General features: G+C 46.7%; 2 protein-coding genes across 5 annotated transcripts; both read left to right on the top strand.

Annotated features, from left to right (window-relative positions):
• The first annotated feature begins 89 nt into the window (after positions 1-89).
• Positions 90-12579, top strand: SHPK (sedoheptulokinase). Its single transcript, XM_090025132.1, has 7 exons — positions 90-417; positions 1146-1287; positions 3641-3824; positions 5378-5530; positions 6711-6886; positions 7100-7300; positions 8225-12579. Exons 1-7 carry the CDS (start codon positions 247-249, stop codon positions 8617-8619), a joined length of 1422 nt encoding a protein of 473 aa, XP_089881258.1. The 5' UTR covers positions 90-246; the 3' UTR covers positions 8620-12579.
• On the top strand, positions 1149-25957 carry TRPV1 (transient receptor potential cation channel subfamily V member 1). 4 transcript variants are annotated; one of them, XM_090025130.1, is made up of 16 exons: positions 1149-1287; positions 15736-16066; positions 16620-16786; positions 17039-17191; positions 17628-17768; positions 18360-18658; positions 19144-19320; positions 19970-20134; positions 20416-20511; positions 21122-21192; positions 21699-21864; positions 22163-22229; positions 22690-23006; positions 23648-23775; positions 24891-25006; positions 25581-25957. In XM_090025130.1, the coding sequence occupies exons 2-16, from the start codon at positions 15750-15752 to the stop codon at positions 25745-25747; spliced, it is 2547 nt and encodes an 848-aa protein (XP_089881256.1). In that variant the 5' UTR covers positions 1149-1287; positions 15736-15749; the 3' UTR covers positions 25748-25957. The 4 variants fall into 4 exon arrangements, with proteins under 4 accessions (XP_089881256.1, XP_089881251.1, XP_089881252.1 ...); XM_090025125.1 differs by having other exon boundaries at positions 20413-20511; XM_090025126.1 differs by lacking the exon at positions 1149-1287 and adding an exon at positions 5400-5530 and having other exon boundaries at positions 20413-20511.
• Positions 25958-26133: the final 176 nt, after the last annotated feature.

The raw sequence follows: 26133 nt of genomic DNA, 5'->3' as shown, positions 1-26133 counted from the left end.
CCCACACGCCCTTCCTCTCACGTGACCGCCCCTCGCGGCCTACCTCCGCCTCCATCTTGAGCGTGGCAGCCGGCCCCGTCGGCCCCCTCCCCCCCGCCGCGCTTGGCCACACTCAAGATGGCGGGTTGGTCTGCCCGCGCCGCCATGTTGGGCCTGGTCTAGGCCTGGGCCTTACCCCAGCTTCCGGCCTTGAGTAATCCAGAGCCAGCCCGGGGAGCAGAGCTGGGCGTGCGCTTCTGACAGGCAATGGCTGCTCATCTGAGCCCGCCCGGCCTGGCCTGCATCCTGGGCATCGACCTGGGCACTACCTCGGTCAAGGCTGCGCTGGTGGTGGTGGGCGAGAAGGGGCCTGTGGTGGCCGAGAGCTGCTCGCGGGAGACGCGAGCGCGGGTGGATAGCCCAGTCACTGGCGCCCAGGTAGGCGTTGCTGTCTGTGACGTCGCCCTGGTTTCGCCTCGTGCCCCAGGGCACAGATCAGCGGCTTGGGGCGAAAGGGGAAAAAAGCAAAGCATCCCTGGGGCAGTGACGCCTGCTCGATGTCTGAGCGTGGAGATGTCTCTGCTGCGGGACGACGCTGAGGATGCGCCGGGCAGCCTGTGCCAAGGAAACATCCAGCTTGCACTACTGCCGCACTGGCAGCGGTCATTTAAACATGTTTTTTCCCCCAAGTCGGGGAGCCACAGCACGCAGGTGGCCCCCTGCACTTTCTGAAGTGGGGCGATGGTTCGTCACGGCCCAAATCCAATGTACAGGCGTCTCCTGGGAGTCCAGAGCAGCGGAGAGACTATTGGGGCTCAGGTTTTATACTGGCGAGAGCTTTAGTATTTGTTGCAGCTCGCTGGGGAAGAAAGATCCTTTACCTAAAGTAGTTTCAGGGAATGCAACTCCAAGAGAGCTTGGCTTACATGGAAATGAGAAATGTGCTGCTAGATTTGGGTCTTATGTGGCTGTTGGTATAACAGCCCATAAACCACAAGAGAAACAAACCTATGCGGGTATATCTCTGCTTTTCGAGCCCAGGATTGCAGTGTGTGTCCTTTGGCTTTTGTGGGATGAAAGGTACTGAAAAATATAGATCTAGGTAATGACCCCCATGGATTGCGTCCCAGTGCTTTGACCCTTGATGTGATGCTTTCTGCTTGCAGGGGATGGAGCAAGATGTCCAGAGAATAATAAGAGCCGTGAACGAATGCCTGGCTGCTCTTCCTCAGCAGCAGCTGCAAAGAGTGACCCGTGTCGGTATTTCAGGACAAATGCACGGGGTTGTATTCTGGAGAAGAAATCAAGGTAACTCCCACCCTTGGGCATACTTGCTTAACAAATTGTAGTGTTGAGAAGTGGCATCAGTTGTGGAAGGTGGATCTTAATGTGGGAGATGATTTTTCTGTTATTATTATTATTATAATTTTTTCTTTAGCACTGGGCTGATCTGGAGAAAGTTGTCATGTGTGCACCTTGACTTTTATAAAGTGGAGTGATCAGGAGATCCTCTGAAACATGCGTGTCCTGTGAATTAGCATAGTCAGTCCTGTCCCGCCACCTCTTCCACTTGACTATGTTCTCTGGTGAATGACTCTATCAGGTCTTTGTAAATCTTTAAGAGAAGCAGTCCCAGTGAAGTCAGTTGCGGTCATCACATGAAGAAAGGTTACATTTTTGGAGACGAACAGTTGTCTGTCCACCTACCGTGTGTCCGTTGCCAGCCAATATGGACTTGCTGATCACTTGCAATACTTTGTTTTTAGTTCCTTCCCACTGGGAGACATTTTTAACTAGCTGTCCTGTGAGTTGTCTGGATACTTTCCAGTAATTCCTCTTTAGTTGTTGTATGTGCACCATGAAAATTAGACAGGTGACTACCTGTATGGAAGCGAGCGTAGCATTAACTGTAATACTCTGCATAGCACTGTGGTTTTACCAAAGCTTCCAGTGTGAAAGGACAATACAAGAAAATGTGAAATTTCACAGAAGATTATTTAAATCAGTGTTAGATTTAAAACCTTCCCCCACTCTTCCAATATTAAACAAACTTGTTTTCTGGTAAGGCAGAGAAGACTGCAACATTGTATTTTTGTCTCCTGGTTTTCTGAGCATTTTGGAAGTGGCAGTGACTAACGTCATTTGTAGGATTGGGGTGGGGATAAGTCATTAGAAACTAAATCATATGGGCCTTGATCTTGCCTATGCTCTTATGTGTGTGTAACTGTGTGCATAGGTGGGCTTGCTTGGGGTCTTTTGATTGTAAACTCTGCACAGAGCAATCATGGAATAGATTTCTTTTTTTCTGGAGCCCTGATACCCCATTTCAGAATCTGGTTCCACATCTTTATTCCTTCTGTAAGTCATGAGACTCGCTTACAGGCAACAATGCAGATATTAACTAATGTTATTAAGTTGGTGAGGTGAAGTAGAGATTCCTTTTAAGTTATAGAACTATTTCCAGAAAGTACTGGTCGCTGCCTGCCAGATGTTGTCCAGATCTTAATTGCTCTAAGAGATAGTAAACTATTCATTACTGGCTATGATTTGGTTTTTAAATACTAAAGCCATCACCAAGGACTATATCCAAAGGCTGATGGACTGGAGGATCTGTTGCTTGCTTTCTAGTTCTCCCAAGGGCTGCATAACGACTCCACGAGTCCATCATACGCCTACATTTTTGTGTGGTGGTCATTAATATTTCATTTCATAAAGCCACATGTCACTTCTTGTTTTGTTTTTTAGTTCTTGTACTCAACAAAGTGAAGGGGAGTGTTTGCTCTCAAATCATCTTAAGTGGCATAAGTGAAGCCACGGACACACCCCAGGTTGCAAATTGCATTTTTAATGGCATCCTTTAAGGTTAGCCTTGTGGTTAATAATATTGCTTAGAACCCATTTTAAAACTAGAAAAATAAACAGATTAGAAATTGGAGTTGAAAAAGATTTCAAAGAAGATTTACTTTGCCTGCTTTGCGTATTATTGCACCTTTCAGCTTTTGTGCAAGGCTGCTTTACAAGAGTTGTGCAGAGTTCCTGATCAGACTAGTGAAGACCACGATCAGTGTAGAAATGATCCCTTTTTAATGCTCTGCCACCTTAGCCTCTTCCGTGGTGTTTAGCTTTTGGGTGTCAAATCCTCACCCCTGCTCTGGTTCTTTTATGCTGCATCACGGGACCGCAGTAGTGTCATGGGGCTCTCAAGGCCTGGTCACAACACGGGTCTGTTCCTAATTCCTAACCAAATGAATGCATTCTGTATAGCATTCTTTTTAGTTCAGAAAAGGGTGACCAGCATTAGGGGAGGGTATTTGGAGCTGGAAAGTCTGAAAGTTCGGTGTGACTACAGTCACTGCTTGCCCATGTGACGTGCATAACACGGGTTCCCCAACCACCCTGGCTTATGGGAAACTAGACTGAGCAAGTGATGCATGCAGTGGATGCCCTACGTTGCTGTCTTCATCAGACTAAAGACACGCCTGTCGGTAGAAAGCAGAATTCCCTGCAGCCATAAGCAGTGTTGGGTGGGGTCTGAACCTGTTGCCTGTGAGCCACTGGGTAGAGACTGCTGGTGCATAATTTATTCCTTTGGTAATGGGGATGGAAAGGGACCTGGCAAGTGGGTTAATCTGCAGGGCTTCTCAACCACTGCTTATTCCAGGTTGCAACTGGATGAAGAGTGGAACAGGTTCTACCTGGGAGCCTGCAGCAGTCAGTCACCTGGTTACATGGCAGGACAGCCGGTGCAGCCCCAGCTTCCTCTCTTCTCTTCCTCAACCCCAGTCCCACATTAGTTTGGCCACAGGATTCGGGTGTGCCACCATCTTCTGGTATTTAAAAAACAAGTACGGCGCTGTTCATTCAAGTTCCTGTATTGAGCTGTTTCATTAGCTGTTGTTTTGGCTGGAACTCAAGTGACAATCCTGTTCGTGCAGAAAGTTACTGCCAGTTCAGAGTTGGCCGCTGTCTTTCTACCTAGGTGTCGTAATGCGTTGTCTGGAGAAGACATGAGAGAGGAACCAGCCCTCCTCTTAATGTTAATTAAAAGCCCCAAGATTGTTTCAAATGGAAGTATTGAATACAGACTGCACGACTGTGAGAGACCTAATTCTTCGCATAAACATTACCACAGAATGCTTAATACCTGACCAGAAAAGTTTGCTTTTCTTAATAGAAGCCACATCAGTTAATCAGTTAATACAGTTCTTGGGCAGAGTGGCTTTGCGTGTTTAGCACAATATCTAATATGTGAAGGGTTGGTTTCAGCTGGGTGCTAAGAGAATGATCCCTAAATTAGCCCTAGTATCTGTAAGAGATGCACAGCATTCCAGCAAGCCTCTGCTGAGGTCCGGCATAACTTGGCATCAGCTGCTACTTGGGATGCAAGCCACAAAACCTCTGTGTTAGATTTTGAAACTGTTTCAGCTGCAGAAAGTTGTTATCACTCTCAAAGCGCCAACACCATCCTGAGTAAGGAAGTCCTGTTATGAGGGAGGAGCGAAAGATGGGTTAAGTGTTGACTCCTTCCAGAAGTTTGGGTAGAGAATATTTGGAGCCTGCCTGGATTTTTCCAGTGCCCGAGCTGTTTTGATTCTTTCCTTATGTAAAAGATGCCATTGCTAAAGGAACAGAACTGATTTTTACGAACATTTAAGAAGCATTTAAGAGTCAGTTCTTATTGAGTTCTACCTAATACATTTAACCTCCCTGACAAAGATAAAGACAGGCATAATACTCAAAGCATATTACATTATTATTATTATTCTGTAAGGATGTCAAGAAGTTCTGTTGGAAAGTAACAATTCACCCTAGAACATTAGCAGTTTTTCTTCAATGAGCAATTGTTTTCCCCGGCCTCTCACTGTTTAAATCCTTCTTTCCTGGACAAGTTCAAATAGCCTAATGGGAATGTTCATCAAAAATGTAATTGCATCATTAGTGACCACACAGCGTTAACAAAACGGCTGCCGTGGTAAAGATGGCTGCTAGAGCTGGTTTGTGTGTTGTTTTTTTTTTGGTTTTTTTTTGCTTTCCTGATGCCTTTCAGTGAAAAATGGACGTTAAACAAACAACATCAATTCAATTTACAGAAGTCAGATTTTGGTGAAATGTTTCAGTTGCCAGAGCCAATTTCCTTTTTTTGCATCTAGGCTCCTGGAAAAGGTGAAAACTTTTGGAGAAGAGTTTTGACATGCACCTTCCTGCCATCAGCAGAAACTTTTCATGGGCACCTGTTTTTGCTATGTGTTTAATTGTTCCAATAATTTAGCTTTCTGGAACTACACAGGTTTCTTTTACTGTGTTACCAGGTTTGTTGTAACTGTTCGCTACAAATGGAAATGATTGACAGTTGAATGTACAACAAAACAATGGCAACTTTCTTTCTTTTGTGAAACAGCCCTGACTTTCTGAAGTCCTACGATTCGGCTGGTACCATCCATGACTATGTGGTTGCAATGCTGTGTGACCTGGAGAAGCCGCTGATGTCTGTCCAGAATGCTGCCAGCTGGGGATATTTCAGTTCCAGAAGTAAAAGCTGGAACACTGAGATGTACGTAACGGGGTCCTCGGTGGATTGTATGTATTGTGCGGACCAGCTGGTGTGAACACATCTCTAGGACATACCTATGAACATGCCGCAGGTGTGCGGTGATTGGAAGCTGCTCCCATGTGACGGTTGTTTTGTCTGTGCTGAATGAATCTTTGGGTGTCAGTCCAGTTTGTCAGGGGTAAAGGCCAACATCGCAGGAGTCTTGTCTCTGCTTGTACCTGCTGGCTTGGGCATCCTGATAAACGCTGAAGAGAAGGTCTGGTCAGGAGGCTCAGCCAAGAGGCCACAGACCCAGACCTGCCCCCTTGCTTCCTAGGATCATCTTTGTAGGGCTGGGATGAGTTTTGTTGGTGCAGCAGAGTGCTTAGCCTATCCTGATGCTACCAATGCTTTACCTGCACAGTGGTTCAAGAGAGAATTTCACTCGAGTTTCTTCAGCTGAGCGTTTCCACAAGCATAAAAACCCACTCACCATGTCAGTTAAAGGGTGCTGGACATCTTGCTTGAGAAATTGGTTCTATTCTCTCTTTTTAATGGCTTCCTCTTTCAGGGGGTGGAGTCCAGGGCCCTGTACAATGCAGGGGTCAGCTTGGGCCAGGACTCTAGTGCGCAGAGATCTCTATCAGTAAAGGTAAACCACATTCTCGCCCACTGAAAGGTTGATAGGTGTGTGTATTTGGCATTGAGCGTTCAATAACTTGATATAGTGGTTGTAGAAAAGTAACCTAGACACATCTTGCAGTTTGTTTGCTTATGGAGCCTGTCCAAGCTAATTTGTCCTAGGTTGGCTTCAACCTGATAACCCCTGCACAAGAGTGGCTAGAAGTTGGCATTCTTTGGCACTTGAAAATTGGTTGCATATCTGTTATTGGGATTGCTCTTTCCAGCACTGCTTAACTGTAGGAGGTATGTGTTGCTGTGTAACCCCTGGTAGGTCAAATACAATGTAATAGTCAGTGAGTGCACTAACTCTCCTCATCTGTTCAGTTCAAAATCAGGTGAGTTTTTTTTAACCCCTGGAACTGGAGGGCTGAATTTATCCAAGGCACAGCAGGGAACAGATGGTGCAAGTCCACAAGCATATGGTCACACCAGCTTGTGACTGTGTGAGGGTGGTCATGTAGCCAGGCAGCATGCTCTTAATGGTAACTAATCTACCTGCATGTTGGTTTGCTTGCAGCTTGAGAGAGTCCGGTTTTCCCATTCACTTGCTTCCTGAAGTGGGTGACCCTGGCGACGTTGCCGGAAGGATGTCCCGTGGCTGGCATGGAATTCCAAAGGGAGCAGAAGTGGGACTGGCCCTGGGAGATTTCCAGTGCTCTGTGTACTCCTGTCTGGCCGAGAGGAGTGATGCAGGTATCTTCCTGCAGCTGGACCATCACAACTAAGACTTGCTGATAGAGTAGGCTGCCACTGGCTAGGCCATGGAAGGACTGATAAAATGTTGCTGTTCATAAGATAATCACGATTTCTCTGTCTGCTTCCTAATTTTGTGCTCGTCTGGTTATCTTACTTTTTCTGTTCAGGGTAGCTTGCTAAAAGAAGGAAATCTCTTCTTTCTTGTCCTAGTTCTCAACATCAGCACCTCTGCTCAGCTCACGGTCTCCATGCCTTGGGGATTCCAGCCTGCAGAGACACCTGATTCATTATCAAGCGTTGCTTATTTCCCTTATTTTGATGGTCACTATCTGGCTGTGGCAGCCTCGCTGAATGGGGGCAATGTGATGGCGATGTTTGTGGATATGCTGGGCCAGTGGATGGCAGAGTTGGGTAAAGTATTCTGAGGACCTTCAAAACTTACCTGGTAGCAAGTCATTGGGGGCTGTGTCGATCCTGTTGTGGGATGCTGTGAGCAGCAATGATGTAACACTCCATTAATTCTACCCAGAGCAATTTCCTGCAACTCTTAGGGCTTGTGCTAGTGATGACATGACTGGAACCTGCATTCAGATTGCGTCTGGATTTTGTTTTCCGACGAACAAGAGCAAAAGGTTTCTCTGCGGCTTCCATTTCAGAAGGAAGAACTTTCAAAGGAAAAATTACAAGTCAATAAATTGAAGTTGGTGGCTCATTTGCATGGCTAGAGTCTAGAAAGGATTTGATTATATTAATTGCCTTGGTGGAAGTTTTCACAGTGCTTTAAATACTTAATGGACTTGAGTGTCACATAAGACAATCATGTCTTGTCTCCAAAGTACTTTAAAATCTGTTTTTGTGGCTCCTTTGATAGACTCTCGGTGGGTTGTCTCAGTGCCTTCTAGAATCTTTATTCCAACCACCATGTGAAAAGAGTGCTGCACTCTGTTTTGCTGGCTGCATAATTTGGGAAGGGGAGGTATATCTGTGCTGACTGCCCCGTTAAGAAAAGATTGCTAGCTGGTTAGTGTCCAAACAGGCAAACTGCTTCACTGTTTGTGCGTAGATTAAGCTAACCCAGTAGCAAAGAGGAGGAAATGCATCTGTTTGCCAGAAATGTCTGTGTTGGTACTCAGAAGAGACTTTGTGAGCCACCACGAGTGGCTGGAGAGGGTCCTTTAAGGAGATTTCTTTAGGGATGGGAGGAATCAAATGCAGGACAAGAACAGTGTCAGGCCTTTTGTACGGCTGGGCAGCCAGGGCCTTTTGTCTGCTCCGCTGTGGACCCGCGCAGACTCAGAGACGCATATTACTAAGATGCCGTTTTCTTTTTTGAAGGGCTTGAAGTTGGGGAGTCCACGCTCTACGCACGAACAATCAAAGCAGCCTTGGCCCAAAAGGACACCGGGCTCTCAATTTGCCCAACTGTGTTTGGGGAAAGGCATGTACCGGAGCAGCTGGCTTCGGTGACGGGCATCGCTCCCTCTGACCTCTCTCTGGGTCACGTGACCAGAGCTCTGTGCCGCGGGATCGCTCAAAACCTACGTTCCATGTTGCCAGCAGAGTGCCTGAGGGAGGCAGGAGTGAAGAGGGTTCTGGGAAGAGGGAGCGCCCTCTCCAGGAACGAAGTCCTGAGGCAGGAGATAGAGAGAGCGTTCCCGTTTCCCGTGGTGTACGGAGAAGACGTGGATGCGGCAGTCGGTGCGGCCCTGGTGATGCTGCACAGAAGATGAAGGTGTGGCTCGAGCCGCCTGGCAGGCTTTTGTCTACTGGATGTGGATTTTCTCTGCTGCTCACTGTTGCTGGAGGGCCTTTGATCTGCCCTCCCTCTCCTCCTGGTTTCATATCCCTTTCTGCTTCCGAGTGTACCCTCCATTCCCTTACGCTGGCATTCCCAATTGTGCAATGAGGGCTAATTACCACATGAAATTGGAATGGAAAGTGCCCATTAATTTTGCTTCAGATTCTTCATCTGTGGTATTTTCTTTGAATGGGTGAGGGAAGCCAGTGTCTCTCACCACTGTCTGTTGGCTTTGTTTTGCAAAGTGATTATGATTTTTTTTAATCGACTCTTTCCATATGCAGTGGCACTCCCATCTTGTGTGGTGCCTCTTTAATAAAGATCAAATCATCACTTGCTGTGTCTCCTGCAGTGGATGTTCTCTTTGTAAAAGGGCCAAGCATGGTTTTGATGTCAGCATGGACCTGTGATGGGTGCTGCGGTGGGTCCTGGCTAGATTCGCAACTAGCTCAATGCAGTGACTTTGATATGTGCATGTCAACATCCATGCTTCAGGGTACAAACTGCTTACCCGCTGACGTTCAGGAAGGCATTTCCCTCATCCTGCAGCAGTATGCACTTGTCGGCACAAACGTGTCTGTAAGTAGAGTGCATTGTGGCTTTCTCTGAAGCATCCAGACAGATAAAAGACTGGTCCCTCCTGTGTGGTGTTTCTTTTGCTCTAGAGGATATATGAAAGTGCCTGAAGGTCCCATTTCTATATCGTCTTTCCACAGCATGACTTGCTGGGCAGTCACAGTGGCTACCAATGAGACATTAAGCAGATCTGCATTTGTCACTGCATTTGTCACATCCAAAAATGTCTTTCTGGACCCCTTGTTAGACAGCTTTATAATTCTGCTTTTGTGTGTTCCGTGGCAAGTGGGAGGCTGGATTCTGACCTGATTTTGGTTTTGAGTGTTGGGCTTCTATCACATGTGCTATATTTGTAAGGCACTGTGCTGGCTATTTCTATCCTCTTTTCTCTTTATGATGAAAACGTTCAGATTTTCTTTTGTCAGTCCAGGAGGGGTTGGGAACGCACCTTTCCTTGGACACTGGAGGGGGAAGTAATCACAGTGGTTTCATATCATCTGGGTTCAATTTTATTACTTAAAGCATCTGTTTCAACTGAAAGACAGATCTGTTTCCATCTTGCTCATTAGCAGCATTGGGACTGACTTAGATCACCTTAATGAGAAATCTGCTTCCTATCCCAGTGGTCTACATTCCCGGACCTTAATTAGAGTGGTGGATTAATTCTTCCCTCACCGCTGACCCCACTACTCCAGGTTAAGTGCAAAGGATTATTGACATGGCCAGGAAATACAGAGAAAGTTGTTGACTATTTGAGGTCCTTTGGTAATATGTTGTTGTCTCTTTGCTGGTTGCTGTGTATTTGTGTCAGCAGTCTTTGTTCTTTCCTTGATGAGTAACAGCAGCAGGAGCTGGTCATATTTCCAGGGCTAGGCAATTGCTGCTTGCTGATCTTAAACCAGCAGAGCCAGTTTCAAGAAGCTAGTACAATTTTGGTCTGGCTCTAGGCTGCCCATGGTTCTCTGAGGCAGTCTCCCTGTCCTACAGGCTAGACTTCACTTCCCCTGTGTGTTAGGACTCTTGCATATTCAGTGTCACTTTTGGGTTAGTTTTCATGCAGCAGTGAAACAAGGTGTTCTCTCTGGGTGCAATTCACCCTTAAGAACAACATTCACCCAGGACATAGGTATTTTGGGCATGTAGGTTGTAGGCAGGTGTTAGTGGCACCCTATGCTATTATTGACCTGGTTCCATAAGTGCACTGACCACTTTTAGTGATACACAGAAACTACGTCCCAGCCCTGGAGAGCTTTACCATCTACCGCAAACTAATAGCATGCACAAGACAGCTGTTGAGGGCATGATACGGTGTAAAGGGATTAGTCAGTGAGGAGAGAGCAGCGTGAAAGCAACATCAGCTCTGCTTTTCCCATGAAGGGAAGGGGAAGTACACAAAGCCCAAGAAATAAGGAGATGCTCCAAAAATGTGTGTGTGCCAGCAGGGGAAGAGTGAAAGAGGGCCTACATCCAGAACTTGGGAAAGGAGTCAGAAGGGGCACTTAGCAGAAAGAGTTAAAAGAAACCTGGGGACTGAGAAGTAGGGAAACCACTGCCGAGCCCTGGGGGGGAAATTTTTTTTTATTTTTTTATTTTTTGGATGTACAAAACAGTAACGGGGATAATTGAAGGACTCTGAACATCTAGTTAGTGCAGCTGGAGCAGTCTGACTCTTGCATGGCTCCAAAAGGCTGCCACGAACATCCTAGCTACTAGCTCAGGGTGATGCTGTTTGTTGCGATTCCCTCCTGTAGCTGTGATGGATGGCTGCCATGCCTCACAAAGCAGTAGATGTGTGGTCCAGACACTAGGCAGGAACTTGGGAGACCCACGTTCAGTTCTCTGCTGTGCCAGGGGTTTTCTAACCCACCTTGGTCAAGTCTCTGTGTCTCTGTATCTGTCTGTTTTACCCCAGTAATGGGGATCAGCGCAGTTTCTCAGACAGACAGCATTTGCTGTCCTCACAGAGACCTGCTAGACACAAGTGTTTGACCTTGTTCTTCTGCCTTCCAGTGTTGATGTAAATTCACAGTAATGTCCTTGAACTGGGACCAGGATTAGAATTCAAGTAATTTTGGCAAGCCCTGCTAGACACGTATCTAATGCTTTTGGCGAGCTGTCCCATTTGTTTCTGCTTCTGCTTGTGAAGGGGAGCTGAACATCAAATCTGAAGCTGCTTTTGCTTTTTAATTTACGTTCTCCAGAACTGTCCATTGTGAGAGGTCTAGGCAGCAGCTGACGCTGTTGAAACGCTGGTACGTAGTGCACTTGGGCAGGACCTTGTTTCTCAGGAGTTGCCTACAATTTTCTTTGGTGTTTGTTCACAGTGAGAAGACAGCTGAAGAGCTGTTGTGCTGAAATGCTCTTTTGCTCTTTTCTTGTCTACGTGTGCTGGGGTTGTATTGGGATGTTCATCCCCTGTTTGGAATTTATAAACATTAGCCTTTTCTGAATTGCTTTGTTCTGTAATCCTGAGCTGCTCACAGAGCTGGCACACAGCCGCTATAATTCCAGAAGGCTGCTTTATTACATGACTGTTCTTTTGGGTTTTCCATGGAAATGGTCCATCTTTCACACCAGTCTTCTACGTAGAGGCAGGGCCACAAGAGAAATTAGACTGTGCAGCCTTGTGTCCTTCAATATAGAAGTCTTTCCTATAACGGGTTCTAGATGGGGCTTCATTTTTCTTAAAGAAATGTTGCTGGACACCCGCCTCCGCAACTTTCCCTGAGACGCATGCAGTGAATTTGATCCTGTGTGGGTTATGCAAACCTATGGGTAAACTCCAATTCTGAAGTGTTCCTTTTATTGCCTTTCCCCTTGTGTGTGTGTGTGAGATCTGATTGTCTGTCTCCTGCTCTTGCAAATGGACACCAACTCAATCCTCTCCTGTCTCTGGTCTTACTTGCTCTTCAGCATCCGTGCTACTGATACCCTGAAATGTGGTGGTGTGTCTGTAACCCAAACTGGAAAACGATGTCGTTGCCTCTGCTCTTTTACTCTTCTTGAAAGCTGCTGGCTTCACAGTCCATCTGGAGGGCCTCCTCTTAGTGTAGGTCTAGGAGCAGAATCAAGCCCGGAGACTTGCAGGTAGATTTGAGGTCTGGTGTGTGGTAGATAGAGTAATTCACTGTCCCACAGTTCCCCATTCGTTCTCCAGTGAAATAAAACCAGCCTACACTGGATAACGAAATACTTCATGTTTTTGAGCTGTGCCGTTTTGCTAATTGCATTAATATTTAAAAGCCAACTAATGTAAGAATGTATTATTTACATGAATCATAGTATGAAAATGGTCTAATAAAATGGCATTAAGATAGTTTGTTGTTATTCAAGTCCATCAGCTCTGTTCAGAACCAAACACTCAAACTCCTCTTTGGATACCACGTAGTTTTTTTATGATAACATCCTCAACAACCAGTGGAAAGATGAAGAGGTACAACGTATTCTACAGATTTCTGTTAGTGGCATGAGCAGCAGACCTACAAAAACCAAGTGATTTTTCCTTGCTTTTGTTTTGTTTTGTTTTTTTGGCCAGACTGAATGTGTTTGTGAAGAGGAAATCTGGAAAGGAGTGTCCATTACTAAATGTAATTTGGGGAAGGGAAAAAAAAACAACATTGAGATTCTTGTAAAGAGCTTTGATACACTCCCGGGATTTGCTGCTGCTGTTGCTTCTGCTTCCAGGATTGTTCTTAATGATTTTATTACTCAAGTCCTCATTTTTTCTGATGAACGTACCCTGACTCAAACCATCTGAGTGTAGAACAACCCTGCAGACAAATGAAGTGGTTGGGAGAACAGTTGTTGCTCCACTCAAATCACCTAAGAAGAGGACTCCCCATGCACTGAAGTTCTTGAAACGGTAGGGGTAAAATCTCCTGCAGATCAAGAGCTCTCACTGAGACTGGACTGCTCTGCAGCTCTCGTAAGTCCTGCCTGTGTATTTGAATAGCATGCTTGTACACTGTTTGTGAATTGCTCCTTAGTAAGACTCGCTAATTTTAGAGCGTTGTAAGCAAAATCTCCTTTTTTTCCCTTGCTGCATATGCTTAAATCTTGATATCCCTGTATTAGAAGAGCCCAAATTATGTACACTTTATTGGGATAGCCCATGCAAAGCTCCAAACTTTGTTCTACAGAGTTTTGCAGTTTCACTTATATTGCAAATTCATGTCTGCCTGAAGACGGTAGCTTTGCATTCAGTGGGAAATCTCAACCAAGTGCTTTTAGAAAGTGCATGGAATGACTAAAGCAAGGTTGAGGGATGTCGGTGGGGAGAGGAGACCAAGCCCTGCTCTTTCCCACTGAACCTGTTCTGTTTCCAGGGCTGTACTTGTACAGTCAGAGCTACATCCCCTGACAGGAGACCACATGCATCTCCCACATGGCTGTGCTCTTTGCCCAGGGCTTTGTATTTTTCTAAACATTTTAAAACATTTTTATTAATTCCTTCTTGAATTTAATTGTCCTTCAGGATTTTTAATAGCAAATTCTAAATGATAAATTCATCTTCTTGCATTATTTCTCATGTTAGTTTTAAGAAATAGTATTTTCTATTTATTTTTGTGAAGGGGGACACAGATGTAGAACACTGAATCAAGAATCATACAGGTGGAAATTTAATTTAATCTCTCGCTCTCCTGTTTTCACCTGCTGTCCATGTAAAGTCACGCATGGTTTAGATCTTTAGATATCTATCCTGCATCATTATAGAAAAGTCAGCTAGGCAACAAAGATCTCATTCTATTTTTAATTTAATAGAAAATCACATTAAGACACTGGACAAAATGGTACTGAAAATCCTGGTCTATCCTAAACTATGGTCTTGCTAACACTCGACCATCATGTATTTGTGAGAACTGAACTTGGGTAGAAGTATGTTTCTGAATCTGATCACTCCAGGCATGTGGAACAATATTTAGCACTGAGATCTGTTTATTGGTGATGGGACTTTCTGTTGCATGGCTTTATAAAATTCCTACAGTCAAATTATTAACGTTTCCAGGACAGCGTGGGGTTTTGGGGAATGTTTCCTTGCATCTTCCAGACCTTCGGAAACCTGGTGGTGCCAGAGCTCCAAAGGAGAACAGTGCCTTGTTTTCTCTACTACTCAAATAGCAAAATGAGCAGTGGTTGCTAAGTGCCTTCTTTTATCAGTTTGGCTCCTTTCCTTTCATTCAGACGGGATGGACAGTTGGCTGCTTATAACACTTCAGTAAGAGAACAGACAAAAGATGTTCTCTGTCTCAATTTTAGCCTATGTACTGCGCTCTGTCATTGTGTTCACAATTGTAAATTGGGTCGGATCCAGGCAGCTCCACTATCTAGTGACTTTTTCATTTCTCTTTTTCTTAGTGTCCCTAAGCTGACTTCCAGTTTCCGCATAGCACTTGCTTCCTGGCTGCCCTTCCTGGGCTCGCTTTGCTCCTTTCTGCTAGTTCAGCGCCGTGGTAGCGCCATTGCAATCCTTGCGTGGTAACTGTCCACACTTGCAGCATGTCCCTTTCTTCCAGCATGGCTGAGATGCAGCTACCTTGTGCTGGGATGGCAGTTCAGGCTCTGTCCATGTGGATGATAAGGCAGCCCTCAAAAGTGCCATCCTAAACTTCTCCCTGTAGAAGACTTAATTATTGCCTCACTTATGATGTGCCTCTGGCAGAGAAACGCACCTGTAGCAGCTCAGCCTCACCTTCGTGGTCCCGTCTTTTGAATCCTTCCCAGCAACACCATACACTGCAAATTGGCTGGACCCATCTGTTTCATTCATTTTACCATCCCTCCTCTCTCCATCCCTTTCTCGTCAGCTCTCCTTAGGATCAGCCCTTTACTTTTTCCGGCATATCCCTCAGTTAACACAGCTGGCCCCTTCTGCTTCTCATGCCCTGTGAATCTTGTCCTATGGACTAAGAGCTGGATGGAGGGCAAGGGCGGTGGGTGACAAGGAGTTTGTGTTTGAGCCTGAATCTGTGTCCGTGCACACTGGGGTAGGCATAACTCCACTGGTGGAAGGAAGTTCTTTAGGCCCTAATCATTCACAGAGCAGCTGAGCTGTTTTCTCCTGGCCAGGCCTCTCCGATGCCTCAAGCTGTTGTGCTCCCTTAACATGGTGCATAAGGATGATCTTCCATTTCTGAGGGAGGCCGGTTGGGTTTAGGGTGAGGCTGCAGAACCCTTTGTTGCTGGGCTGTCTTGTAGGAAGTGTGTCTATTTCATTGCCTTTGGCTAGTGTTCAAGGCTTTTGGAGTGATGTAGTTACACAGTACAGGGCAGTAGTGAGCCACTCATCTGACAAAATGGTGGCGACTCCAACAGGAGAGTGCATTGCTTGGGTAGCTCAGTGCCTCCTGGTGGGGAGAGGCCTGGGTAGTAAGGGAGGTTTCCTGGCTTGTGGGTACAACAGCCTGCTTCCTCCTGTTGTTGAAGGAAAATCCCAGAGCAAGTGATGGTGTTAGTATCCCTGGGTTCCTTGCAGACTGCCCGTGAACCATGTCATCCATCCTGGGAATGATGAAGAAATTCGGCAGCTCTGATGTGGAGGAATCTGAAGTCACCGACGAGCACACGGACGGGGAGGATTCGACTCTGGGGACCCCTGACAGCCTGCAGGGCACCCAGAGCACCAAGTTGCAGCCACCCCCCAAAAGCAACATCTTTAGCCGCCGAGGGCGATTCGTGATGGGGGACAGTGATAAGGACATGGCTCCCATGGACTCCTTCTACCCGATGGACCACTTGATGTGTCCACCCATTATCAAGTTCAGTGCCAATTTGGAAAGAGGAAAGCTTCACCATCATTTTGGCAAGTAAGTTGCTGTTGCAGTGGTGTAGCTTGACAGGGGTTGTTGGCTTACTGTACCACGGTGTTTGACGTCTACAGCAGGTAAACTAGTGATTCCTAGGCTGAAGAATGGAAGAGCCTCCAATACTAGGTTTCACTGCATGACCATTGCCCATCCTGGATTTGTATTCCAGGTAATCACCCAGTGAAGCCCATAAGAGCTGTGGGTCACCAACATGTCTGAAAATGACGCTGTTGGGTATCTTGCTCTTAATTCGTGGCTAGTCAGTCACTCACCCAAGACCATAGAGTGCATCACTAGCAGTGTCAGGAGATTCTGGTTCCCAGGCCTCTAGTCTGACCACTATTTCCTCCTGCTTCCCTGGACTTGAACCCTTAACTTTTCACCAAGGCCTTCGTTTGCCTAGACCTCCGTGACTTTACAGACTTTGCAGCTCCATGCACATAGCAGTGACATGTGCTGCTCTGCCAGAAATTAAGGCACCATTGGCTGATGGTGTTTAAGTCTGGCAGTTTTTTGTCCTTATGTCTCAGTAACTTCAAATTCCCCTTGTCAGGCTTTTGTCCACTGAGTCCATCACAAGCTGCTCAGACAAAGCTTTCAAGTACTATGATCGCAGGAGGATCTTTGATGCTGTAGCCCAGGGTGACATAAGTGATCTGGACCACCTGCCGATGTATCTCAGCCGGACCTTGAAGCATCTCACAGATGATGAGTTCAAAGGTACACCAGTCTACCACCAGTGGTGCCATTGGACCTTGAAGCAAAATACTCTGTTAACTACAGGACAGAGCAAAACCACACCCTGGGTCCTGTTGTCTGCAGTGCTTTTCCAGTTTTCTTTGGAGCTTTTGGGAAAAAAAATTGAGGAACCCTAAGCATGGCTGGTTTTCCCATCCCTTGTAATTGCTGCTTGCTTTGGTAGTGGGCAGGTTTGTAACGACCTCAATATAGCTGTAATCTTTTCTATTCTAGAGCCGGAGACCGGGAAGACCTGTTTGTTGAAAGCCATGCTGAACCTGCACGAAGGGAAAAACAACGCCATTCCCCTGTTGCTGGATATTGCAGAGAAAACAGGCAATCTGAAAGAGTTTGTTAATGCTGGTTATACTGACAACTACTACAAGGGTAAGAGAGGCAGCTGGCATGGCGTGAAACCTTGCCTATTCCTGTGTTAAATGGCCAGAGCTACCCAGAGCTGTCTGGCCCCTCAGCTGTCCCTCTCCAAGGGATCCAGAAGGAGCTTGCTCCTAGGAAAGGAGCACCACGAAGTGCCAGAGACTTTAGTAGTCAGTGCATTCCTGGAATATCTGGATTGCACCTGGGTGTTCACGCTGGTAAAGTGCTAGGGTTGTACAGTCCTGTTTCCGTCCTCCATCTCTAGCTGCACACCAGCGTGGTGCTGGGTGTGGTGTGGTGTTTGTCCCTTCGGTTGGTTAATAGAACCCTGTTAACCCAGCTGGGACTTCTCCCCAGCATTGAGCTAACCTGGGAAGGCAGAGCCCCTAGTGCCTGATGGCTGCCTGCATTAGGGAATTTTCTGGTCTGATGAGTGTTTCCCTAGGTCAGACCGCACTCCATATTGCCATTGAAAGGAGAAATATGTATCTGGTGAAGCTCTTGGTCCAGAATGGAGCAGATGTTCATGCCAGAGCCCACGGCGAGTTCTTCAGAAAAATCAAAGGGAAGCCAGGCTTTTATTTCGGTAGGAGCTTTTATTCATCTTATGGGGTTCAACAAGGAGAAATGCAAAGTCCTGCACTTAAGACAGAGCGATCCCACTCACCAGGACAGGCTGACCAGGGGACTGACTGGCTGGGCAGCAGCTCTGCAGAAAGGGATCTGGGGGATCACAGTAGACAATGAGCTGAATAGGAGCCAGCAATGTGCCTTCGTTGCCAAGAAGGCTAACGGCATCCTGGGCTGCATCGGTAGGAGTGCTGCCAGTAGGTCCATGGAAATGATTTTCCTCTTCTATTCAGCACTCTTCCCCTCTATTCAGCACTCGTGAGTCCACATCTGGAGTCCTGTGTTCAGTTTTAGGACGCCCACTACAGAAAGGATGCAGAGAAATTGGAGAGGGTCCAGTGGAGGGCAGTGAAAATGGTTGGGGGGCTGGGGCACATGACTTTTGAGGAGAGGCTGAGGGAACGGGGCTTATTTAGAGAAGAGAAGACTGAGAGGGGTCCTGGTGGAAGGCACAAACTGTAGGTTCTCTTCTTGTGAGGGATGTGTAGTGCCCAAGGTGCACAGGGTGTGTTTGCTGACAGGCATTTCCGTGTTGCTTGCCAACTAGGTGAGCTGCCTCTTTCCCTCGCTGCCTGCACCAACCAGCTGTGCATCGTGAAATTCCTCCTGGAGAACCCGTATCAGCCAGCCAACATTGTGGCCGAAGACTCCATGGGAAATACAGTCCTGCACGCGCTGGTGGAAGTGGCAGATAACACCAAAGATAACACCAAGTTTGTCACCAAGATGTACAACAACATTTTGATCCTTGGAGCCAAAATTAACCCAATGCTGAAGCTGGAAGAGCTCACTAACAAGAAGGGCCTGACTCCTTTGACCCTGGCAGCAAAGACAGGGAAGATAGGGGTAGGTGGGCATGCATCAGTCACTGACCTACTACCACCTCAAACAATCCATGGTACAGCCAAAGCGCTGTAAGATTTGTCACAACTCCTGCCTGGACCTAGCAGGTGTATGGCAAGTAAACTTTACAGCCCATCCCAAAACACTCCCTGTTCACCATGGCAGTGACCTCAGAGGGATGTGGAACAGGTGCCTCGGGATTTCTCGTTCAGAGCTGAGGGGCCAAAGGCAGTCGCAAGCCCCAACTTGGGGAGAGCAGAGAAGGTCCTTCTTTGTATTATTGCACCTGGCTCTTTGCTATGTTTGCATTGTTCCATTCCCCAGAACAATGAGATCATTAGCTTGGAGCTTGCCATTAGCAGCTGTCAAGCAGTGCTCTGTGGGGCTGACTCGGAAAGAAACTTGATTTCCTGTGCTACTGAAATGCTGAAAAATCACCACTCCACAAAAGCTAAAATCCTGGTTGCTTATTATTCTCTCGTGATTAGATTTTCGCCTATATCCTCAGACGAGAGATCAAAGACCCCGAGTGTAGGCACCTGTCTAGAAAGTTCACCGAATGGGCCTATGGACCTGTCCACTCCTCTCTGTATGACCTGTCCTCTGTAGACACGTGTGAGAAAAACTCTGTGCTTGAGATCATTGCCTATAGCAGCGAAACCCCTGTAAGTATGGAAACCTCCTCAGCACCTTCCTCAGGGAATTGGTGGTCTCCCTGTGTTCTGCACACAGTGTCTTCCAGCAGGTTTGCAGAGGTTTAAAAGCAAGTGTAAATTGGGAAGACGGCCCTCATTTCTTTCTTGTCATATGCATATGTACTGATGTTCCTTTTGCCCACACGCTGCCGCCCAACTGTGGAAGCCAATCTTGGCATTTACCGCTCCAAAAATTCCCATTGGCTTGGGGTCAGAGCTACCACCGGCAGGATGCTCACCCATATGCGTAAGGGTTCCACAGCAGTGCCCCAGAGCAAGTCTGTACCTTGTGCTGCTTCTTTGGTTTCGAACAAGGAAGCATTTTCAGGGCACTGGGGGGCAAGACTCCTGGCTTCTGTTGTTAGCTATTCTCCTGACTTACCGTGAGGTGTCAGGCAAGTCACTCTGCCTCGGAGCATCCATCTGTGAAACCAGGATCAGGGTCTTTCTCTGTTTTGTGGGATTTGGATGGGGGATGCTAGGGACAAAGGGGTTTCACTTGCTGTTTGCAAAGCCTCAAAGCACTGCGGGAAGGTGGCATTGCAGGTGTGCTTGCTCAGCTCATGTGCTTACCAGCTGCTTTGAGACTCACCCTCTAGTTGTCTTTATCCCCTTTCAGAATCGCCATGAGATGCTGCTGGTGGAACCACTGAACAGGTTGCTGCAGGACAAGTGGGACCGGTTTGTCAAACACTTGTTTTACTTCAACTTCTGTGTGTACGCCATCCACATCATCATACTCACCATCGCCGCCTACTACCGGCCTGTGAAAAAGGAGAGAGAAGTAAGTGGCTGGTCACACATCTCGGTAACCACCTAGAGGGCAGCTTCTCAGACCTACTCCCTTTTCAAAGCCCATACTCAAGGTGCCGGAGCTCGTTGGACTCCTTTCCTGGAAGGGTGGAAGGACAGAGGAGGGATTTGTCCCACACCACCTACCTTGGAGAATGGAGGGAGCTGTGCACTTTATAGCCACCCTACTGGCAGCTGAGCCCTTTAAACTGCTGAGCAGATGGATCTGTTCCATCTCCCACCATCCTGACCCCACATTCCTATGTCCAGCAGCCTCCTTTCGCATTTGGCTACAGCACTGGGGAGTATTTCCGTGTCACTGGAGAGATCCTGAGCGTGCTGGGCGGTCTCTACTTCTTTTCCAGAGGGGTAAGACATCTGAAATGTCCCTTCTGAAGCCTTGTGAGTAGGTGGGAGTCAAAAGCAGGTTGCCCCTTGTTGGGTTTGGTGGCCAGAAGAATCCATCCCTCACCCCAAAGCCTTAGGTAGTTTGGTGGGGTCTGATGAGTCACTGTCAGCTTCTTACTGAGTCAAAAAGCTAAGGCAAGGCCCTAAAAAGCCTTGGCATGGCTGAGTGGAGATACCAGCCTGGATAAGGCTTTAGGAGGGGGTACTGCCCACAGCCAGGCTTGCCCCATGAAGATCCTCAGTGCCAGCTTCAAGTCAGTTTGCCCTTCTAGTATACAGCTCTGAGCCTTGGGACTCACTGGGACATCTGTTGCTGTTGGGAGGCTCTTGTGGGCTAAGTACGGAGCAGCTGTTCCTCTCCTCCCAGCCTGTACCCTGCTTGGCCAGTCTTCTCTGTACTTCTGAGGGCTCTTGCTGTAGTAGCATCTCGGACAGTCAGGAGCCTGATAAAAGATAAATGGCGTCGTTTTGTAAGGCTGGTATCTCCTTTTGGCAAGCACTTGCATGAAGATTCAGGCTGGAAATGTATTTGCCCCTTGGATGGCAGCCTTCCCTTCTCATATTCTTGCAGATCCAGTATTTTGTGCAGAGGCGCCCATCGTTCCGGACCCTGCTAGCGGACAGCTACAGTGAGGTTCTTTTGTAAGCTCTCCAGTTTCTCTCTTTGGTGTTTGTGTGAGGCACTCATGAACCTATGTAACCCATAGCCTCAGCTTGGCCTAGGCCTGACCCACAGGGACTTTGTGAGCCCTGATTTTTCCACTAGACCTCAACTTGCCTGCAGGTGAGGAAGAACCAGTGTAGAGATGTCAAGTGATTGGGTTGTGTATCAGAGCAGGGAATTGATCTCAAGGCTCCCGGCTTCCACCTGGGTGGGTGCACTGGGGTTGCGCTGACACCTCGCCTGTCTTCAGGGGGGTCTGCGGCTTGGCAGGATTTGAACCATTTGCCTTGGCCAGCTGGGGGCTGTTACACAATCCAGCCCCCTGAAATGGTACCCAGTTCTGTGCTGAGGGAGCAGCGCTCTGGGACTCGGGGCATGTCTGGTAGAAGGGCTTTGTGATGGCTGCGTCTGCCCCTACGTTCCTCCTTGTATGTCAGGCCTGGTAGAATCTGTGCCCACCACTAAGACCCTGCTCGCCTTTCAGCTTTGTCCACTCGCTGCTCCTGCTGAGCTCTCTGGTGCTGTACTTCAGTGGGCAGGAACTGTATGTGGCTTCCATGGTCTTCTCTTTGGCATTGGGCTGGGCTAACATGCTGTACTACACCCGAGGCTTCCAGCAGATGGGCATTTACTCGGTCATGATTGAGAAGGTGAGTCTGGGCAACAGCTGTCTGTTTTGTAGACCCCCACTAGAGGTGATCCGGCCAACTTACCCATAGAGAGGGTCAAAGAGCCGACAGTCTTTACAAAGTCCAGGGTGCTTGGCACGTTGTGTTTTGTTTTATTTAAACCACATGTATGTTTTATTTTCTGTATGACAAACTTGGCTCTGGCATAGGGCCAGTTCACAGCAAAGGGTCTTCAAGCAACCAGGACTTGCTGCCAGTTGCAAGTGCAGTTTGTATTGAATTTCTGCAAATATGAAAATGTTCCATTTCCCTCTTGCAGATGATCCTGAGAGACTTATGTCGCTTCATGTTTGTCTACCTAGTATTTCTCTTGGGATTTTCCACAGGTAATATTGTCTTGCCCCTTTTTAAAAATGTCAGATTCTTTTAAAGAACAAGTTCAGACAGTTGAGATGTCCCCTTATTCAGTGAAAACAAAGAAATGTAGAAAAGATAAAGAACAATAAAATGTAGCACTTTCCAGGTGCAGCTTTCTTCTGTCCTTCAAGGTGTTTTATAAACCTGGCTTAGCTGCATTATGCTCATTTGACTGATGGGCAGGGAAGAACCTAAGACACCACATTTTTGAATGATCAGAAACTCTCCGAGGGAGGGAGACAGTTTTAGAGTCTTATTCTTTTTCCCCCAAAAGGTTCTGATCTCTGAATTTCCAGCTGTGACCCATGACCACCCCCATATGGTGCCTAGTCTGGTATCCTGTTGCATATTTCTCACTGTTTGCACAACCGACATGGTCTCACCCTTTCATTTTAATCTTGCACTCATGGCTGCTCCTGTCTGCAATAGCGGTGGTGACTCTGATTGAAGATGACAATGAGGGACAAGACAACAGCACTGCTGACTGTCCCCGATGCTGCCAACTGAAGCGTAGCCGCACATCCTACAACAACCTTTACTACACCTGCCTGGAGCTGTTCAAGTTCACCATTGGCATGGGGGATCTGGAGTTCACCGAGAATTACAGGTTCAAGTCTGTCTTTGTCATCCTGTTGGTCCTGTACGTGATCCTCACCTACATCCTCCTGCTCAATATGCTCATTGCCCTGATGGGGGAAACGGTGAACAAGATCGCACAAGAGAGCAAGAGCATTTGGAAACTCCAGGTTGGTTGGCTTCTCCCCTGGGATTCTGCTATTTCTGTTGGCATCAGAACCAGCGTGTGTGAGTGGTGACTGCATTCAAGGGAGGCTGGAAGAGCTGGTGTGTTCCTAAACTAACAGACCTTCCTCATTTTCTGTCTCCTGATTCCTGAACCATCAAAATGCGCCTTTAAAACTTGGCCTCCTCTTTCCCTTTCTCATATACAATGCACTACTTCAGAGAAGTTCCCAGGGCGCCTGAGATGTTTACCATCTAAGAAATTAAATACTATTTTTTTAGAACTAAATATTAATAGAGTTGAGAACAAAGAGGCAATTTTTGGCTTTTGACAATAGGAAATGAAGGTCAGCACTTGGAAGAACAGGGTTTGTGTAGAGGGGCCGAGTGCCTGCTGCTAGTCTTGCAGACTGTGCTGTGTTAGCAATTACTTTGCTTAAGAAAATGAACATAGTCATTCCAGCTACAACAATCCATCTTTTTAAATAACATACACTTGTAGAAAAATTTTGCAGTGGGTGTAATCATTGCCAGTGGGGAGGGTGAAAACTTGGGGATTCTTCTTAAAGAGGTACGACTTGATGTTCATATAAATGCATCTAAACCACAGCTGTTTCGCATTCCTCTCGCTTGTTTCTCCTGGTAGAGAGCCATCACCATCCTGGACATTGAGAACAGCTACCTGAACTGTGTGAGACGCTCATTCCGATCTGGGAAGAGAGTCTTAGTGGGGACGACACCTGACGGCAAGGATGATTATAGATGGTGCTTCAGGTAACCTGATTATGTCCTAAATAGATCACTTCTGGCAGAGATGTGTTCACAGAGCTAGGATAGTTCAATAACAGACACTGGGAAGGGGGACTTTTTTCCTTCCTGGACTTGTGACCACACTTAGGATGAACAAGTGTTACCCTCAGGGTGTTCTTGTTCAGAGACCTGTATGAAACAGCTTCTTAGTCCAGTCCCTTCTTGACTTGAATCCACCACAAAATTAAATATCATCCCAGTGGGCACTCAGTAATGGCACAGTCTTAGCAGAGAGGCTGTAGCCTCTCTGCAGTGGACCTGGCAATGCTGGCTCTAGTCTGGGAGGACTGCATGTGGAGCAGCGTGGCATGCTTGAGGGCAGCACAGTCAACTGCATCCTAGACTTGGGCTTCCTCACCTTGAAGTACCAATTCTGGCGACAGGGATGAAATTGCCAAAATGCTCCCAAACTCTGAAGTCTATCTCAGTGTGGGGCTTGGGAAGGACTGCTCTGTTAAGTTCCCGTTGATTTAACCATGTGGGCTAGACACTGTACTGGTATTCAGTTGCATTTATGACAGTCCATCTGTTGGGTGCCAAAATACTAGACAGACCATTCATCTTAAAGCAATACCACGTCCCCTCCTGCAGTGCTTCCCATCACTGAAATGTCAAGGCAGTATTATAGCTGGCCTGGCAATGACAAGACATGGAAGCCAAGTTGATTTCTTTCCAGGCCTGTTTTTATGTTGCTTTACTGCTTGGACCTCAAAAGTTCATGGTGACATGAAGTTTTCCATGGGGAGAATCTGACCTAAAATATGGAGATCAAGGGTCTGATCTCTGTAACCAGGAGTCCCAGAACATACTGACCATTAAACCTGCAGAGAACTTCAGTTCATTGTTAATGCTGGGCTAGCGCCATTCTGAAACACTTCCAGGGACAGGGCTATATGCATTACATACTCAAACAGTAATAATTGCTGTTCTACATGTGCAAGAAAAATGCATTGTGCACAGTGTCCTTGAGACTCTGGATTGTTTTCTGGGGAATAAATCCAAGCCCTTTGGTAGGCAGTTGCTCTTGTTGTTCTCTCTCCAGAGCTGAGCAGCGAATCCATTTCTTTTTCTCTCTCCAGAGTTGATGAGGTGAACTGGTCCACATGGAACACAAATTTGGGCATAATCAATGAGGACCCTGGATACTTTGGAGATTTGAAGAGAAACTCCAGTTTTTCCTTTAAAGCAGGCAGAGGTGAGGATTTCAGAAACATAACACACCTTCATTCTTGATGTATTCTGACAGGATGGGACTACAGGTTGGTTACAGAGCCAGCAGAGTCTAATGGTTAGAGCCATTTCTACATTTCCTAATGATGGTTGCAATAGTTAAATGAGCTGCTGTTGAACTGATACTATTGTGTAACTGGGTGAAAGTGAGCTGATTCATTATTAATGAAACAGTTGCATTTTTGGAAATTCCCCACAAATTCCTCCTCCTTCTCTCTGGAAACTTTGGGAGGTGTGTAACAGGCAGGAAATCCTGAAAGAGCTAAGCTGGGTGGCAGCAGCCATGGAGAGCTGGAGCAGTGACCTCCTGAGGCTGAGCCTAGCCAAGCCACGGTTCAATAAGCACTGCAAAAAAACCCTGCTAAGGTCTGTCAATACTGCACTTGGCAGCTCAAAGACAGAAGAATAAAACCCTCGCTAAAACTGGACTTCTCACTTCTGCTTTATTCTGTTGTTGGCCTCCCACACTGGAACTGCTCTGTACTGTTTTTCTATGAAAGTGTGTGGTGGGAAACATTAACTGCTTTTTTCCTTACAAGTTTCAGGGAAAAACTGGAAGACTTTAGTTCCCCTACTGAGAGATGGCAGCAGACGGGAAGAGGCACCAAAGCTGACAGAAGAAGTCAAGTTTAAATCTGTTTTGGAGCCTTGTTACGAGTCTGACAACTTCAAGGCACCGACAGATTCAATTCCAAAGTCGGCATAACTGTGTTGTTGGTGTATTTCTTTTATAAGTATTATTATTATTATTATTATTATTATTATTATTATTATTATATTTTTTAGTTTTCAGGAGAAGGTCAGTTCTTATTGCCTCTGCGATCACAGGGTCCCCCCTAGGAGAGGAGGGCTTTCTGGGGAAGGCTTAAAGGGAATGAGGAAGACCCTGTATGTAGTAGTTCACTGACTATGCTAAGTAAACAGCTTGTTGTTTTACGCTCAAGTCTCCGTCGTTATTTTAAACATTAATCTGACAGAAATCAGTCTTTGTTCCTCTTCCCTCGCTAGATATTATTTTCCTCCAGAGACACCACTCAATAAGACTTCACAGGGCCAGTAAAGACAGGAAATGAACCAAGTGATTTTGCACAC

Source organism: Crocodylus siamensis, chromosome 13 (assembly GCF_052110815.1).
Source record: "Crocodylus siamensis isolate JL-2025a chromosome 13, ASM5211081v1, whole genome shotgun sequence".
Classification (NCBI taxonomy): domain Eukaryota; kingdom Metazoa; phylum Chordata; order Crocodylia; family Crocodylidae; genus Crocodylus; species Crocodylus siamensis.
This window is presented reverse-complemented; position numbering and strand designations above follow the sequence as displayed.

Excerpts from the sequence above, each read along its gene's own strand:
- TRPV1 (XM_090025125.1), top strand. The coding sequence starts at position 15,750 with ATGTCATCCATCCTGGGAATGATGAAGAAATTCGGCAGCTCTGATGTG. Across the intron at positions 18,659-19,143 it reads CAAAGACAGGGAAGATAGGG|ATTTTCGCCTATATCCTCAG; the intron begins GTAGGTGGGCAT and ends TCTCGTGATTAG. Across the intron at positions 20,512-21,121 it reads TCTACTTCTTTTCCAGAGGG|ATCCAGTATTTTGTGCAGAG; the intron begins GTAAGACATCTG and ends ATATTCTTGCAG.
- SHPK (XM_090025132.1), top strand. The coding sequence starts at position 247 with ATGGCTGCTCATCTGAGCCCGCCCGGCCTGGCCTGCATCCTGGGCATC. Across the intron at positions 3,825-5,377 it reads TTCTGGTATTTAAAAAACAA|CCCTGACTTTCTGAAGTCCT; the intron begins GTACGGCGCTGT and ends TTTGTGAAACAG. Across the intron at positions 6,887-7,099 it reads GGCCGAGAGGAGTGATGCAG|TTCTCAACATCAGCACCTCT; the intron begins GTATCTTCCTGC and ends TTCTTGTCCTAG.